This window comes from Accipiter gentilis, chromosome 14 (assembly GCF_929443795.1).
Source record: "Accipiter gentilis chromosome 14, bAccGen1.1, whole genome shotgun sequence".
NCBI lineage: Eukaryota > Metazoa > Chordata > Aves > Accipitriformes > Accipitridae > Astur > Astur gentilis.
In genome coordinates, this window is record NC_064893.1 from 12,796,846 (window position 1) to 12,810,345 (window position 13,500).

Genomic DNA, 13,500 nt, shown 5'->3' on the forward strand with positions numbered 1-13,500 from the left:
AATGTCTCTCATGTTTGCCCTGATTTAAAAAATCCTCCTTTGTAGCCGAGATAACATAGAGCAGGATGATATAATTGCAGTAAAGAGGCCCTGGAGCTTGCAGTAATAGGATGGTTCATCTGATGTGTACTGCCATTAGAAAATAACCCACGCATGTATGTTCTCAGGGGACAGTAAAGAGGCTTTTAAGGATTACACTTTATGTAGTATGAAAGCTAATGAGCAAAAGAGCAAGTATGAAGAAAACTTATTGCTACAGAAAGCATGATGCCGCTTCCTTTTCTCACTGGTTTCCTGACACCTGTGTGGCTCCAAAACATCCACCTCTGCCCAGCAATGCATGGCTTCTCATACACTGCAGTTGGTTCCCAAGACTTTTGAGAACATTGTATTATTTTCATTTCACTGAAAAATAACGAGCATGTCAGAAGCATGGCAGAGCCAAACTGAGGATCGAAACTGCTTTGTGTGTACAAAATAAAGAATTTTGGGGGAATAGCAATCTCTGATAGGCTGTGCCCTCAAAATAAAAGAAAAACGAAAGATTTGCTAGAATGATATAGTTTGATGAACATTGCTGAAAGGCTGATATATTAAGACTATCAGTTATGCAGAGCCTCAATTCTCCCATCTCCATTCTTTTCCTGGCCAGCGCGCAAAAACATATGAAGACATCAACACACAGTAAACACTGAAGGATCTGTTTCAAATGTTACGAAGTATGCAGAGTCAGAGTTGCAGCATTTGGGCTGTGGAGGTAGGAAATTCAGAGCAGCTGGTTTCTGATATTAACAACTTCTGTTCAAATGGATTGCCACGTAGAGTGCCAATTCCTTCCCCTTGCATTTGTGCTGAAACAGAAGCCATCTAGCAGAATGGACTTGGGCTGCTTTGTTTTTTCACAGCATTTTCCTCTTGCTTATAAAGCTTGTTGTAGATAAGGAAATTAATTCACCTTTTAATACTCTCTACCCCCTCTGCACTGTTGGAGTACATTTTTGTACCTTGTCAGGTTTTTCTGTTCAATGGAATGGATGAACTTGCATCTTTCTTCATATATTTAACTAGTGAAGGGTCAGACTTTGCTATCAGGTAAAATGAAGTGGATTCACTTGAGTTGCAGAGCCTTGAAGAGGATGCTGGATTTTGACCAAATGCTGTACTGGGGTTCTGCGGCAAGGTCTGACATCCATAACTTTGTTGCATATTCCAAAAGGTACTGGTCATAAAAAAGAAGTCCATGAATATTAAGTGATGAAGAGATGACAGCCAGCATCTTGCAAGGATACAAGCAGACCAGTAACCTTCTTAAACATCCCTGTTTCCACCCACAAGTTAAGGGAGCAAATGGTCAAGAGACTACAGTACCTCCTTCTGGGCCATTTCCCTTAATGGCAAAGAAGGTTCAGGAGACAATGTGATCAGATTCTTACGTTAATACCTCTTTGCTCCCATCTAATCACATTGGAAGTGTGTCAGAGTGCATGTGAAGTATTATTCTGCTTGGATTGAGGCCCCTCTGTGTGGTCAGAGTGTTGTAAAGGGCTTGCAGAGGGAGTAGGAAAGAGGTCTTCTGACTCTCAGGGGTGTAAGCAGGACTCTGCATGTTAGGGCAGAGGTGAGGGGTGCACATGCCCTATGGGCAGGAGAAATTGCTGGAGTCCCTGAAGAGTAATAAGATTGTTAAAATAGTAGTCCACAGCCTAGTGGACCTCAGCTCTTAACCCGTCCCCTTTTTGTATTCCTGCACCTAAAATGTGGAGTGGTTGTGCCACGTACTAAGCAGTGTTTGCTAACAGAGGAGATTTTCAGGGCAGAGGTACGTGTTATTGTAATACCTCCATGAGATGATGCCTACATGTTCAGCATAAGTGTAGACACTTAGTTATTTCTGTAACCCTTTGTTTCAGTTTGATAGTCACATCTGTATAGGGTAAAAAATCTGTTGTATTTGGAGAATATGGAACACAAAGCTAAGGCGAAGAGACAGCTGTATGTTCCAACATACAGCAGAGTATCAGCAGTAGTCTGACTAAAGTAATGGTAATGCAATTATACTTACTAGAGAGAATAAAAGGGCTTCTCTGTACTTGACTCCAGTGGTGTCCGTCTGTCTCTGCAGAGCACCAGCCCACCATCCTGTGCCAGTGCATCACGGCGCAACTCTGTAAGCCCAAATCCAATGTTTGATTGCATTCCCCAACATAGGGTCACTTGATCCCTGGTCCACCATCAATCTTCCATTCATGACAACATTTGGGACTTACTTTGACAACTGCAAGTGATGCAAGATGAATTATCTGTTGCTGCTTCTGCTGTCAGTTGACTCCTCTCTGCTTAAACTTCCAGTCTTGCAAATATCAGAATAGTAGCGCTAAATTTTTTTATTTCTGTCCTTTCTTCCCTTCCCCCGCATAATTGGCATAAGGGAGCAGAAGAGGACTTGCAATTTTATTATTGCTGTATAAGCCTTCTGTAAACTCAGTTACGCACTTCTGATGTTGGTAATTTTTGTGACTAAAAAATACGCTGACACTGTGTTTGTGCATAGGAAAAGAGCAAATTTGAATGTATAATAATCTGGTGCATTTGGGAGATATTTGATGCTATATCCCAGCCAAGTTAACCACTCATGGAATTAATTTTTTTTATTTTGCTCGGTTGACTGGAGACATTAATCTTATATCTGTGGAAAAGCATCTTTAATGGCAAAAAATTGATCAGAGATACTTGGCATTTCTCTGGCGTCAGAAAAGATTTTGAAGGAAAGCTATCAGTTGACAATACACCGGCAGAAACAGAGACATTCGTTGCTTTATTTTTCTTACATAATGAAGAAATACCCAGGTGATGATTTCCAATTCGTGAAGTATATTGAACCGTGTACTGTATTCATGAATATAAATTGAGCTGACGTGACATGCATTTTTCATATAAAAATAACGCAGCGTTGCTCCTTCTGATAATTCTTCTTTGCCTGAAATATGCTTATTCTGAGAGCATCACTACGGAGTTAATAGTGCACTGCACAACCGCATGTTAAAAAATACGAGTGCTAAAGGACACAGAATGTCTTAAGGAGAAATTATTCATAGGTTTATAATGACTGTGGCTGGCAGCATTATGCAAGGACGGGATCTTTCTGCATCTTCCTTTCCTTTCCCACTTTTTCTGCCAAATCCTTCATCTCTAAATGGCAGCATCCCCCAGCCAGCCCACTTCCATCCAGGTAGGCTCATTCTCAGGCTGGATCATGTTGCTTGCCAAGCAGCGCAGGGCTCGCGCTTCACTTCCCATCAGCGCTTCTGCCTCATTAGCAGCTTTGCCCTCCGCAGCATCCAGACTTTGCCCATTTCTCAGTTAGTCCTAGAGGAGTGGTCCCAGCAGAAAACCTGCAACGTCATGGTGACTTTGAAGACAGAGCCAATCGCAGGTGGAAACAGAAGCATCAACTTCTCATCCCTGTGCAGTCATTCGTGTGCCAGCCGTGCTCCCACCGAGCAACCAGGAGGACCAGGCACTCCCTAATTTATGGTTTTCCTCTTTTGCCAAACATGAAACTAGTAGGGTAGAATATGACCCTTAATATGCTCTAATCGTATAAAAAGCCCTGCAAGTAGGAGCACGTGTGTATGCAGATGTTCTTCTTGATTAAATAAAGCTTCTCTGTTTACATCGTGCTAGGGAGCTGCATTACAGGAAAGGTAAGAGGGTAAGATAAGAAACGTGACCTGAAAGAAAACTACCAGATTAGACTTTGAAGGCCAGATACCGCTGTCCTTGAAGCCAGTGGCAGCTTTGCCTCTGAGGAAGTAGCCAGAAGCTAGTAGCACCCTGTGTCTGTTCAGGGCTTTACTGTTCCACGCTGCAGTCAGGCATCCCTCGAGGTGGTCTCTGCCGCAGGGCTGAAGAGCGTGAGGAAGATGTGCTGCCCGCTCAATGTGTGTGTGCTGTCAATTCACAGCATTTGTTTGTTCCCCTTCAGTTTTCACTTCCAGTAATGCTTCTGTAGAAATAGAGCAACTTTTGACAAGTGTGGGGGGAAATGATGGGATCATTTGCTGTTCCTTAGAACAGTTTTAATTTTGCCCCTACAAGCGACAGGGTATTTGAAGACGTCTTTCTTCTTTCAGGTTACCAGCCTGTCCTGCCGAACCAGCAGCAGGGGTTCCAGGGTCTCATGGGAATGCAGCAGCCGCCTCAAAGCCAGAACCTGATGAATAATCAACAGGGAAATCAGGTGCAAGGCATGATGGTGCAGTATCCAGCCATGTCGTCTTATCAGGTACTTGGGAGCCGTAAAGAAAGACTGCTTTTGTCAGAGACTGCATAATTGAACTAAGTTTTCGTATCACAGAATGGTCTTTATTAACTTTGTCAGGACACTGTGTGGCAGGAGGCCGCCTGATAAACATGCTTCTGCGTCAGATTGGTTTCTTTGCTTCCTGTTTACGTATTCTTAGTACTCTTCATTTTCATTCTGAATTGGGAAGGCTTCAGATGAACTATTTATTACAGCCTGCAGTGTGGGTAAAATGTCACAAAGGATGAAGGAATTATACTTCTTCCTGTGAAGAAAATGAATTTTTAAAGATAAAAGACAAAACACTGGGGTTGTTTTGGGGTTTTCTTCACCAGTGCAGTATTGTTTCCTGTAATGAAGTTGAGAGCTTTGCCTGATCCAGTTAAAAATTACTCATCTGTGGAGACTCCTGCCAAGGATCTCACCATGTCTTCTGTAACAAGCTGTAGCTAGACAGATTTTTGTTTATTGGATTTTGGGGAGAGGGAAGGCAGTGGCTTGATTTTTACCAAGTCTGTAAGTTACCCAGACTTATTTCCCCAACTTTATACCTGGTTTCTGGGAGATATGCCAAGAGCCTGTGAGAGGTGGCCTGTGCTTGTTTCCTGCTGGTCCCTCTGGAAAGTTAAGGAACTAAATGACATCTAATTCGTTTTAATAGATTGCACTGATTGAGCAGCCATTCACCTTTTCCCTTGGCTTCTCTGAAAACACTACAGCAACCCAGATGGAAATGTGGGAATTGCTTGTGGGTAAAATTTTCCCCTTACATCTTCAGAATTGCTGTATTGAAAATGCTTTTTAAAGGTTAATGAATGAGTTAAAGGTTTAGACCTTTTAGATGGCCTAGATACACCAGGGCCGAGTCTTCTGTTTGCACTGATCCCAGAAATTCATATACAGCTCGATCATGACAGAGCCACTTACTAGACTCAGGAGCAGAGAGCTTTCTCTTTAAGCCTTCTCTAACAAAGAAAATCCTCAGGGACGAGAACAGTTCTGAGCAGCACAAAACAACACATTTTGGCAGAACGTGTAATATACTCAAATTCAGCTAGAAGAAAGATGGGGATACTCAGGACGTACTTTAATTTGTTTAGTAATTACCGTTTTTTTTTTCCCTATGTCTCTCCATATTCCTACCTAGGTGCCAATGACCCAGGGTTCTCAAGGATTGCCACAACAATCATATCAACAACCAATCATGCTACCTAATCAATCAGGTCAAGGAACACTTACAGCCACTGGAATGCCTGTCTACTGTAATGTCATACCTCCTGCCCCACAGAACAACCTACGGTTGATTGCCCCACACTGCCCCTCCAATAACGTTCCAGTTATTTCCGCCAGCTGCAGGACAAACTGTGCGAGCATTAACAATGCAGGGTGGCAGGTCAAGTACTGACACTGTGGCTTAGTGTGGATATACGAGGATAGCGGTGCATTATTTGACAAAATAACTCATGGCCTTCAAATGAAGAGGAACACAACAGGATAATCAGTTGAGGACATAAGTACTGACTATGCTCAAGTGATTTGCTGCTGGAAAAATCTGTAAAAAAATAAAATAAATTTTGAAAAAAAAATGTTTGCTGGTTAATGGTGCATATTTTTGTCATGTCTGCTAGGTATGCCTTTATAGCTTAGCTAGTGACATGAATTCATTGAGGTAAGATTTTTTCCTACCACTGAACACCACTGTGTAGATTGTAATATCCCCGATTCGGATTAGTTTTGTACTTTGTGTTGAGTTTGTGAAGCTAAAAGTATTTAAAAATATAATAAAATCACATTGTACCAAAGCTGTAATGGAAATGAAAAAAACAAAAATGAAAAAAGAGTTACTGAATGGAAGGAATAATTTATATACACTATAGAGTTTTTTTATGGATATATACTGTATTGTAGTGCTTAATCACAATAAAGCTATTTGACCTCATGGAGAAAGGTCATGTTTTTACCACCTGCTTGGTCTCCTCTCTGTTTCTGAGTGATTGAACTCCCCTTCGTGCATTTTCTTATTTAGGTGAAGCTAAGGTGAAGCTAAGGTGAAGCTAATGATGCTTAATGGGCTTATAGGAGTTTGGTGACAAGGCAGTGTACCTGTGTCTTAGCATGCAGTTCCAGAACAGCTAAGACCACTTAGAAATTGTAGCATAGACACCCAGACAGTGTTCAATGAATGATGTACCAGATCATCTTAAACTAAGTTTGTGCTTTTCCAATCCCTAGGACCAGTAATGTCACAAACACAATTTGCCACAGCTACAAGCCTCCATCTACTTACCAACTTATGTCTCTTCAAGAGGCCAACCAACAGCTGAATGTAAGAAGACATAGATGTCCGGTGATATCCCATCTACTGGCTGGAAGATCAATTGCCACTGAGGTAGCAGCCACAGTACCCAGCAATTATTCTCCTCTGTAGAGATACTCTACCCAATTATTGCTACTTCAGCTATAAAGCTATTTTGCAACAAAAAGATGACAACCCAAGAATCTTGTCCATCGTGTTCAAGTAGAGGGGATGAACAATATCTTTGGGTTTTTGGTTCTTAAAACAGGCAGCACAGTGGTTTGCCAGAAATTTTTAAAACCTTTTTTTGAATTCCTGTGGTGTTTATCGCTATTACGTTCATGTTCACTTAAATTCCCAGCTTGTTCTGATAAATTATTCTTCATTCATAAATGCTGCATGGACTTCCTCATTCTGCTTCAGTGATGACAACACTTAAGCTGCATTTTTGATCAGTTTTGAACACCGTTAAAATAGGTAGGAGTTGAGCCCCCCAGTGTTACGCATATGCATCATGAAAACGCCTGAGATCCTTCTGTGCGTAAAATCTACACGTGTCATAGTATGATTTAGGTATGCTCAGGATGACAGTAGCCTACAATGCCCTTGACTATTGTTAATCTGAATGTGAAACAGCTTTTATTTTCCTTTCAAGATGGGTACCATTTCCTTTGCAGACTTCAGCTGTGGAAGCAGGAACTGGAAGGGCTACAACCTATATTTAAAACAAATATTTTTCTTTTCTATACAATATAGATATCTTTCAGGGTTCAGTCTTCTTTTTTTACATATGTGTCTTAAAGTGTGGCATTTCTACTGAATCCAGTCCTATGGGACCAAACACTGAATTTTATGTAGTGTAATCACGATTCATTTGCTGAGAGACAGTCAAGAACATGAGCAGGTAAGTAAACACAATTCACTCTTCAATTAGAGGTGAAATGCCTTGGGAAACCGTACTGATTGATTTTTTATTCTTTTTTTCTTTTTTTAAGTCAAGATACTGCATTTGAATTTTGTCTGTGACTCTGAGCTCTCATTTCAGATGCCCTGCATTCTATGGCTTATTTCCTTTTAATGTTTCATATACTATGGAGGTTTTTCTCCTAGCATTACGATAATTACACATAATTGGGTTTGCTGCTGTTGAATGACTGACGGCTGAATGAATGGCTGTCCTTCTTTGTCAGGGCTCCACAGTCCAGCAGGAAGGACCCACAGGTGACCTTGAGTGGGACACATTGCATGTAGCCAGGCTGAACAAGAGGGGAGGGAGGGTGAATCTCTGTGCATGCTGTGTCTGGAGTGAAGAGATCCTTTGGTAATCACTATATTTAAGTCCTGTTTCTTCTCTTCCCCGAGGCACTACTGTTACCTTATTGATCTTCCTTCTTGTCAGAGAACGATGAACGAATTGCCTGGTAAAAAAACAAAAAAAAACCATCTGCTCTCGGCGTCAGAGATCAATGGCAAGCTGGGCTGGGGGTGCTCTCAGTTGCAATGGGGAAGGGAGTCAAAAAGCAAAGCCTAGGAATCTTGCTTCTGTAAAGAGAAAATCTCTCCTCACGTGCTTACGCTACTCTTGGTGATGTCCTCTTGGCAAACAGCACATCCCATGACCGAGACTGACCAGGAGTTCCCATGGTTTACCTGTCTCTGCCCGTTCAATAACCAGCTTGTGTAAAACACGTCCGTAGCTGTGGGAGCAGGGTTCCCAATGACTGACTTCTCTCAGCCTTGTGGCAGTAGCACCCACCTGCACGTTAATGAAATGAGACTTTTAACTTTCTATGTAAAATTGAGCAGTTTCAGGAGGAGGTCACAGCCATCCACCCCAAAATGGCCTACATCCTCTGATTGTCTCACTCTCCCAAGAGTTTGAATCTCCTTAGGCATATGAGGAAACTGAATTTGATCTCCCTCAGCTGTGGAGAATGTGCTAATTATTAAGGTACCATATACATGGGGGAGACATCTCACGTGGTGGTGCACATATTTGCTTTATGCTGGAAGAATTTATATTTGAGGACAATTCAGTAATTCTGTTTCTATATCAAGTGAAGCACAAAAATTATTATCTAATTATTTTTTTTTTTTAAGCATACAATATTTTAAAGTCTTTCTCCTAAACTTTTTGTTCCTAATAAAAATATTTTGAGCTGGATTGCTTAGCAGCCTTCTGCTATTAAACCAGAGATGTTTCAGCTTTGTCAGAAGGTGAGGAGGAGGAGGAAAAAAGAAGCGACCTGTAAATACACGTAACAAAAATGGGTGGGTGAAGCTCAGTGTGTTTTTCTCAGTCCTTTGAAATAATTTTGTAGGCACTCCCCATAAGAGGAGTGCTGTTAGACTCACCTGGCCAAACTTATTTCAGGCAACTCAGCAATTTGTCACTTTGAATTCAGAGTCCATCTCGTAGTAGTGAAATGATTTACAGGACATGCTCCTCTGCTGCGGGGTTGCTCTGTCACAGTCGGCTTGTTTTTCTTGGAATTTGGCAGGCTCAGGCAGCTACTCTGTGGCAGTCCTGCTGTGGTGCTGGGGACCCTTCGTTCCCTTTACCTTGCTTGCTGGCTGCATATTGCTTTCTTCCTTTTTTATATTCTGAAGCTGATGGAAAGTTCTCCCAAGGCCCTCTACATATTTAATTTGCCGCTGCTTCTTTAATTTATATTGCACTGAGAAACCAAAGAGGCATATCCTGAATTAAGCTGACTGCATCAGATGACACTGATCAGCCTTTTGGATGGGTCTAATTCGTTTGGCCTGTAATTCGCAGAGGCCATGCATCCTAACAGAAGCCAGATGCCATTTGCTATTGTTTTGCCCTTTGTGCTGCCCCAGAAGCCAATGATTTCCTTCTAAAACTGGATTCCCTTATGTTTCTGTTTAACTCTGTGTGAGCAGCTTCCTGTACTGAAGGAAGGCTGCATAAATTATCCCAGCAGCAAGGGATGGAAATGCGCAGGGAGGCTGTAGCACGCCCAGAGCACCTCGCTCTCTGCCCCGTTAGCTGCTCTGTAGCGTCGCGACCCGCCCCGGCACGGCCACTGAGCTCTTCAACGCGGTTGTTTCACTGGCGTTCCCAAAAGCCATGCAAAACGTGCGCTGGTCGGCATCCTTCAGCCCTCCCGTTCACAAGGCTGTTGAGCTGCGGCACGCGTTGCCCCTTTGGGCTAGCCGCAGAGAAACCGGTTTCCTCCCTTCCCGCTCCGTGGAGAGGCTCTGGTGGAGGGCGATACCTGCTTAGGGCTGCGAGCTTCGGTTTGCTGGCTCTCTCCCTTGACTGGCAAGGAAGAGGTAGACGAGTTCCTTTAGTCTTCTGGAATATGCCACTCATTCTTAGCCCAGAGACTATGCTTTAGAAAGGCGCACAGCTTCAACATCTGCTCGGCTCATGTTGTCTAAACCCACATTTCTGGTGTAGGGCATCACCATCTAGTCTTGGGCAGTGGCCAGCTTAGGGCAAACATTGAGCCAAGCTCTGACTAGTGCTTCCTGTGAGCCGCAAGCGCTACTCAAAGCTGTGTGGCAGGCAATAGAAATGCCTTGAGTGTTTTGGCAGGGAAAAAGCCTTTTTTTCAGGTGGCATTTTGTATATAATCCATTATTTCATGTCCAAAGTCCTGGCTTTTCTGAGCATCAGATGTAATTGCTACTAAGAGTGGTTTTTACAGTGTTTTGTCAGTGACCTAACAGAGGTTAATTGATGTAGGAATTAGAGGAATAAACTGTAAGAGAGCACCTGAGATTAGCTTTCAAGCTGAAGACTAACAGGTGTTCTGGGTAAACTTACGGGTGGCTTGTTGAAAAGCAGTATTGAATTCTTTCCTGGTTTTCATTTCGAGAGATACGCTGCAAACCTGCCCATGCTCAATGAAGCATTGCATCTCAGTTCATCCTTGTGTTTTTAAGGAATAATTTTGGAGGCTGCAGACTTAGGAAAATCTGTCAAAATATCTTTACCTTTTATGTTGCGGGTGCAGTTTTACAAAAGACAGTTGTAGAAAGAAAATGTAAGTAGAAGATAATGTTATAGCAAAGATATATGCTCCCCACTACAGAAGTTACGTCCATTGAACTCTGCTAAATATATCCCTAGAGGAATGTTTTAAAAGAGTCCCCTCACAGAGTGCTGTGTACCTTAAGATAAAAAGCAGAATTCACAGTTCCCAAGGTTACATGGGGTTTTTTTAACCCTAAGGGTGCATCACATGGGTGTGAATCAAGGCACTTGCCATACCCAGGTTTTGCTTGCAAATCTATGCTAGATCATCTCCACCAGCATGAAAAACTGCTTTTATCTGCATGGAAAACAGATGCACATGAAATCCTTTGGTAATTTTTTTTTTTTTTGGTAGGTAGTAGCCACTGGGCCACTGAGTGTGATAGGAAGACCAAGTAAATCGATACTAGACAAGACTGGACATTTTCTACTTACCTCCCATTAACTTTGATCTCACTAGTATCAAATCTTATGCCGGGTGGAGCTTGTTGGGGAAAAGCGTGTGTATGCGAGTTAAAATTTTCGTGATGGAGAAAAAAGGATTGTTTGGGTTTTTTCTAAAGCCTTTCAATTAAAAACAAAAGTTTTACAAAATTTCTTGTGGCCCATACTCCTGTTTTCTAAGCCAAGTGTTGCTGATTCATTGAGGGCACGATTTAGTCATGGGACATGATGTCAGGAGGTGGGTGGTCACAGTACAATCCTTTGATGTGCAAAATTCCAGGCAGTTATTTGCACAACAGATTATCTTATCTAAGAACCAAGGAGGGAAAAAATTGACATTGAGATCAAAACTTAAATGGTAAATCAGGACAAATTCTGCCTTTGAGATAAAAGGATCGTTAGAAATACATTAGAGGATATTTCCACAGCAGGAAAAAAAAAAGAAATTACCTCCAATGCCTCAGACTGTGCCACCCATTGTAAAGGCCAGGAGATCAGACCTTAAAGCAAAGTGCTGGATATTTGTAGGCTTCCTATAAATAACAGTGTAGAGCAATTCACGCATACACTCTCAGTTAATCACATTAGCAGTAAGCAAAATGGAGGCCAGCTAGCATTCAGAATCTCCCAAATTTTCAGTGAGGTTCAAGTCTTGACTACACTTAAGCTTGAGGTGAGGTTTCTCTGATGCAGAGCAAGCAGGAATGCATGTACGTGAAGCTGACACGTGGCACTTGAACCAAGCTCCTGTGTGCGTTAATGGCCACTCTTTCATTTTGTTTCATCCGTACAGATGAAACGTTGAGACATACAGCATGCTGTAATTCAGAACTGCTCCAGGCATCCACTGTCCTGCTTCCTACTGGGTGCATAAGCCTGTTGGGCAACATATTCCCATGGCTGTGGGCTGCGCACAGCGTGATACTTCTTTTATTGGCACAGAGACCAGAAAACCACATGTTGTGGGGCTCACTGCCATCTTCCACTAGACTGAAATTATCAGGGAGTGTTTCAGAAACTACAAAGGGGTCCACATTATATGGATGACACTTGGGTGAATCTGGATGCTTGGATAAATCTGGATCCTTCCTGCGGTCCTGGGGATAGAGAGAGGGGGAGAAAAAGGTCTGGTTTAAGTATTTCTTGAACAGATTTTATCTTCCCAGTCCACTGGGACTTGAAGATTATATGTAGTTGGCATGCAGTAGAAGGAGTTACTGCTGATGTGTGAATAAAGATGTTGCAGACGTTGGAGCTGTCACACAGCAGGGGAATGAGCTCTGGACAGGAAGCATTCATACAGCATAGGAAAAATTTTTTTTCTGAGAGTTGTTCTATTATTTATTCATGTGCTTCTATGGTCCCCTGGACTGGGGCTGTATTTTTTAGAAAGCTGCTTTGCTCCTCAGCAGATGTTCTGTGGTACAGAACTAGAAGTATTGCCCCTCCTTGCCTAAGAAATAATTGGGTTTGAGATAATTTTTTTTTTTTTTTTTTTAAGGGAAAGGCTAATTGTCTAAACAGATGTATGGATCTGTTTAGCAAAAATGTCTGTTAGTGAGAGTAACTAACATTGTCCAAGTAAAAGTATGTAAAGGGAAGCTGCGTTTTTTCAAACCAACACAGGTTTGAAAAACAACACAGGACCCTTCTGGTATAACTGTAGGTTATGACCATTCTTCTCATCAGTAGAGCATGGGGTTTTTTTAAAAACAGGGAGTGAGGTTTAACTACAAAGGTACCAGTGGCTCTTTTAAAACATTTTCGTGCAAAGAAATATGCCCTTTTTTGTGAGAACTGAAAATTTCCTCTGCATTCAAAAGCAGCAGAAATACCTGAGAGCAAGCTGCAGCGGCAAGGGCTTTTTGCTCAGCTCTGCTGGGATGAGGTCTGTGGATGCTGCTAGACAGGTACAAGTGGCTAAACCAGAAATTTTACTGCATTTCTTTTTTTTCCCCTTTTCCCTTCCTCTTTGTGCTGCCCAGTTTTGTTCCAAGTAAAAAAGCCTGTACTGCTGGGAGCCGGGGTTAAAGGGGTTCTGAAACGTCATACACAGAAAACTAATGGCTTGCAGATTCATGGAGAGAGGTGTGGTGGCAGCTAGTTTTGGGGAGCACGTGAGGAGGTTCAGAGCAGCTAAAATGCTGCTGTATGCTTCAGGCATGTGTGCTGAGCCCCTGGAGATTAGCATGGCAAAGTCTCTGAAGCTGCTGGCTAAAGCGAGGAGCCTGCACTCGTGCTTGTTTGTGAAGGCGTGCCAGCACCAGCGTGAGAGACATGTGTGACCTGATGCCAGCGTGGCTCGCAAATGAAGTCATACCCTGGCTGCCTGTTCTCTGTGCCTATTATGGATGGTGTTGTACTGCTCTGTACAGCAGAAGCATGAAGAAGCCAGCTGTGGCCATACACAAGTTGCCAGGGAGGGCATTTCTAATATCAGCAATATGTATA

General features: G+C 42.5%; 1 protein-coding gene across 12 annotated transcripts in view; it reads left to right on the forward strand.

The window, feature by feature from the left end:
- The window catches only part of ARPP21 (cAMP regulated phosphoprotein 21), a 146,198-nt gene extending 140,009 nt beyond the window's left edge, over positions 1 to 6,189 (forward strand). For 11 of the 12 annotated variants that reach the window (XM_049817070.1, XM_049817072.1, XM_049817069.1 and 8 more), the window contains 2 exons: positions 4,134 to 4,285; positions 5,451 to 6,189. In XM_049817070.1, the coding sequence (XP_049673027.1) occupies positions 4,134 to 4,285; positions 5,451 to 5,708 (410 nt within the window). In that variant the 3' untranslated portion in view covers positions 5,709 to 6,189. The remainder of the gene's footprint in view (positions 1 to 4,133; positions 4,286 to 5,450) is intronic. The other variant, XR_007508127.1, reaches the window with a different exon arrangement.
- The last annotated feature ends 7,311 nt before the right edge of the window (positions 6,190 to 13,500 follow it).